Genomic DNA, 4,205 nt, shown 5'->3' on the forward strand with positions numbered 1-4,205 from the left:
TTTGTTTGTAGATCATTGCATAGGATTCTCTACTTAAACTAACTTTTCACAAATATCTTGCACAATAAATGCATTCTTCATATCTTGCAATTGTTCATGCACGAGATCATTACTAATTCTTATGAACTTTGCATGTGAAAGTGTAGACTTCACCATTTGTCTTGATAAGACTTGTGAGAGTGCTCCATGGTCTTGTTTAAGATTCTTTAGCTTCTCAATCTCGGCATAAGTATGACGACGGTAGTTTCCACTATTTTTTAACAATTTAATAAGTGATCTTTGTTCCCTTACTCATTCACCGTGCAACCAAATTGAACGTGGACCCATTTTTTACTGTCTTCTCTAATACCACTTCTAGTCTGTTATTCTTAGCCACTAGATCCTTTGCTTTTTGTTCCAATCCATGGTTCTGTAAATATTGAGCATGGACAATATCTACCAGCTCATTGTATTCATTCTCCTTATTATTAGACAACTGTTCATTTAACTGCTTTATCTGAGCTTCCTTCATCCTCAACATCCTTTGTGACAATATCCAAACACTTTGCACCTACTAGCAAGCTTTGTTATGTAACCAAGCAAGCCAACATTGCCCTCATAAACATATTTGATCAAAGAAAATAGGCCTCAAAATTTAGGTGGTTGTTGAGTGTAGGTATTAGGTGGGTAAATTGATCCTTTCGCCCATATATCAACATGCTTTCTTCCTAATGCCCTAGCATGTTACATTACACAAAGGTTGACCTTAGAAGCCTATGTTCTCTTATAGAGAGAAGTATACTCATTATCCAAGTCCACATGTATAAATCGCTTCTTAGAATTGTTTATGATCTACAAACCATAAAACAATACCAAAATTATAATTAACTCCTTTCTTTGTAAAAATATAAGTGTAGTAAAACATTGTCATTAATTTTAGACACTTGCGTTTCAAATAAAATAAAATTAATGTCCTCTAAACATATCCATACCTCTATTGAGCACTGTAGCAACACTTTTTTATGCCCTTCTTGATGCAACACTTCCTGGCAATAAAAGAAGTATAGAAAATCAATGAAGGCAAATATGACTTTTTGGTTCCACTTGATGGTACCAAAAAGTCAAATATCTCTTCATTGTTGTCCATGCATAAATAGAAGAGAAGATTCGGGTGAAAGCTTAGAGGCTTGCTTGAGAGGTTGAAGATTTGAATATAGGTAAATTTAAATGGAGACTGGGCACCATAGGAACTCATGCTATGTGAGCACCATAGAGACCCATATGCTATGTGAATCTCTGGTAAAAGCCAAGTGGTCAGAGCTTCCTACTACAAGGGACCCACCAACAAATCCAAAATGAAGTGCAACTTCTGTGGAAGGACCAATCACATAAACAAAGATTGTTACTTTAAGCAGGCCCCAAAATTTGTCAAAGAGTTGTCCACGATTTGGTTGAGGGGTGAGGCCGAATTTGCCAATAATAAGGTGCCACATCAAGTGATGCCCCTTTCCTCGTCTGTCCGTCCGCCTTTGTGAACCCGACCTAAGATATATGAATGTAAGAGGTAAAAACAAAAAAGAATGATTATACAACGTTCTTTACAAATAGTTTGATACAATAATTGAGCCTTGGCGATTCATGATAAAGTCTTGTTTATACATTGATGAAAGTGCTGGGGATTGAAGATAAAACCCCTCAAACAGCTCTCTTTTTTTGTCACCCAATCCAATTTATAGATATGCAAAAGTAAGGCCCTCCAATTGTGGGTGGTGCATGTATGAAGTTGCCTGTACATGATTAGACAAAAGATGCCATGATTGAGAGGGTTAACCCTCCCTACAAAGCATAATTAATGTGGGAGGAATAATCCCTGGTGCCGGCTCCTTCCCAGCCCATCCATTCCTCCCAATCCTCCCACGAGTCATCATTCACACCCATCATGCCCTCGTGCACATTATCATAACAAGACTCCACAGCCAATGAGTCCTTTTGGCCACTTAGACAATCCATGATGGTCTGCAAACAAAAACCAAATACAGTAATTAATAGAGAATTTAAAGTAAGGATGCTCTAATTTATGATTTTTGAACAGACCCATGCGTGCAAAATCATGTTACACATAAATGAAGGATTATAGGGGATCATTTGTCTCATAGGTATAAGACACGTATGTGTAAACATCATGATTCGGAATATAAACATGTCAAAACCATAAGTTCATCCATGGGTATATATGAAAATCATCATGTGTTGTGTAGTCCACGGCATGTAGGTGAGTTGGTAAGTGATTGAACTCTTGAGCAGGGGTCTCGAGATCAAACCCCACATGCTGCAGCCAATGGACAGGTGGTCATACTTTGCCTTCGGGCCTGTTCAGGACTCTTGCCGGATCTCCACTCTCGAGGGTCAAGCTTGGAGAGGACCAATATCATTTTGATACTTTGCCTTCGGGCCTGTTCAGGACTGGATCTCGACTCTCGAGGGTCAAGCTTGGAGAGGACCAATATCATTGACAGGTTAGCTGGATCTGTACTTGGGGGGTTCAATCCCCACTTGCTGTAGCTGAGGACACCAAGTCATATTTCGCCTACAGGCGGGCGGGCGGGCTGGGACTCTCATGGGTGAAGCCGAGAGGACCAATATCATTGATGACCAATTAGCAGGATCTCTCCATGGGGAGGGAGAGAGAAATAGCATATAAATAATAGATTTCAGGACTGATTTGCCTCAAAGGCATATATTTCAGGACTGATTTGCCTCAAAGGCATATATTTCAGGACTGATTTACCTCAAAGGCATGGGACAGCATATGATGTGACTTGGTACATGGGTGTAAAAATTTATGGCTTGGCTTTTATGGCAGGATAGTGCACCCTATACTATTACACATAAATCATGGACTTTTGGAGGGCAGGAGTCTTGAGTAAAAAACATCATTTGGAGCATGGGTCTCTGCAAAAATAATTTACATCTAGACATGGCATGTATGTGGGGCATGGATCTCTCCGTAACAGTCATGACTAACAGCATGAGTATCATCAATGAAAAGAGAATAACTAGCTTTCAAGCTCTCATTTACCTCATAGGCCTGCTCTATTTGGATGAATTTGGCAGCGCAGGAGTCCTCTCTGCAGACATCAGGGTGAAACTGCCAAAACATAACATACTCTGTTAGCAAAGGATCTAGCATCAGCGATGCAAAATTGACATAAATAAATTCTCAGAATTATTGAAAAGGCAGAGGATCAACACATAAAGCGTTTCAATTAAGACCTTCAAGGCTAATCTGCGGCGAGCCTTCTTGATCTCCTCCTCAGAAGCTCCAGCAGGGAGCCCTAGGGTAGTGTAAGGGTCCGTGGTGGGGGCTGCAGAGGCATAAGCTCTGGCCTGCTTTCTTGAATGTTTGCGGACACTGGCTGCACTGAAGGGCCCTTTCAGAAAACCATGCTTGAAGCCAACAGGGGCACGGGCAGCTGTGATGGAGATCGCCATTAGATCTGTGATGGTAGGATAGTAGGTATGACAGGAAAGATGGCGTTCCCCACTGTAACAAATAGCAAATCTGGAACCTAGATTTAGCGGTGATATGAATGCTAACGACAGTTGCAGCAGACCTAATTTTAGACAGAGTAACGATGAATCGTTATCCAAACCCAAGTATATACGTGTCCAGTTGCCCTAAGTCTTAAAAAAAAGGCAATTTTATAAAATTTAGTGGACCGGAGCACACACAACACGTGTGACATGACATGGCGAGAAACACGTGTGACATGACATGGCGAGAAATTTTCCACGTCGATGTCGTCAGGCTGGACCATCGACTCCTTGGCCTTCAAAATTGACGGGTTCGGTTAAATATAGCAAGTCTTTTTTGTATTTCAGTGTAATTTTCGACGGGCATTTTAAAAAGTTACATGCACTTTTTGAGATGCAAGTTTTCCACAAAAAAATGTATTTGGAACACTAGAGGGAACCTATACATCTCTTTTAACTCATTATGCATAGCATTTGTGTCCACCATATTTGTGAATATCCTCTTAAGATCTAATTAATGGAATCTTACTATATTATCATACTATTCTAATTGCTACATTATTAAGATTGTTGCTCATTAGGAACCAAATTTATTTCTATCCACAAGTGCATTCATCACAAGATTACTACATTTGTGGGATTGAGCTTTACATAATTCTAGACAAATGATGAACTATAAGGCATATTTTTTT

The 4,205-nt window shown here is 39.9% G+C and overlaps 1 protein-coding gene across 1 annotated transcript; it reads right to left on the reverse strand.

Moving 5' to 3' along the window:
- Positions 1–1,544: 1,544 nt before the first annotated feature.
- Positions 1,545–3,636, reverse strand: LOC147628458 (chaperone protein dnaJ 8, chloroplastic-like). Its single transcript, XM_086813606.1, has 3 exons — positions 3,253–3,636; positions 3,059–3,127; positions 1,545–1,995 (listed from the first exon to the last, which is right to left on the reverse strand). Exons 1-3 carry the CDS (start codon positions 3,469–3,471, stop codon positions 1,816–1,818), a joined length of 468 nt encoding a protein of 155 aa, XP_086669732.1. The 5' UTR covers positions 3,472–3,636; the 3' UTR covers positions 1,545–1,815.
- Between the last annotated feature and the right edge of the window lie 569 nt (positions 3,637–4,205).

This window comes from Cibotium barometz, chromosome 19 (genome assembly GCF_041138505.1).
Source record: "Cibotium barometz isolate CiBa-2024 chromosome 19, ASM4113850v1, whole genome shotgun sequence".
Lineage (NCBI taxonomy): Eukaryota > Viridiplantae > Streptophyta > Polypodiopsida > Cyatheales > Cibotiaceae > Cibotium > Cibotium barometz.

Excerpts from the sequence above, each read along its gene's own strand:
- LOC147628458 (XM_086813606.1), bottom strand. The coding sequence starts at position 3,471 with ATGGCGATCTCCATCACAGCTGCCCGTGCCCCTGTTGGCTTCAAGCAT. Across the intron at positions 3,128-3,252 it reads GCCGCAGATTAGCCTTGAAG|TTTCACCCTGATGTCTGCAG; the intron begins GTCTTAATTGAA and ends ATGTTTTGGCAG. Across the intron at positions 1,996-3,058 it reads AAATAGAGCAGGCCTATGAG|ACCATCATGGATTGTCTAAG; the intron begins GTAAATGAGAGC and ends TTTTGTTTGCAG.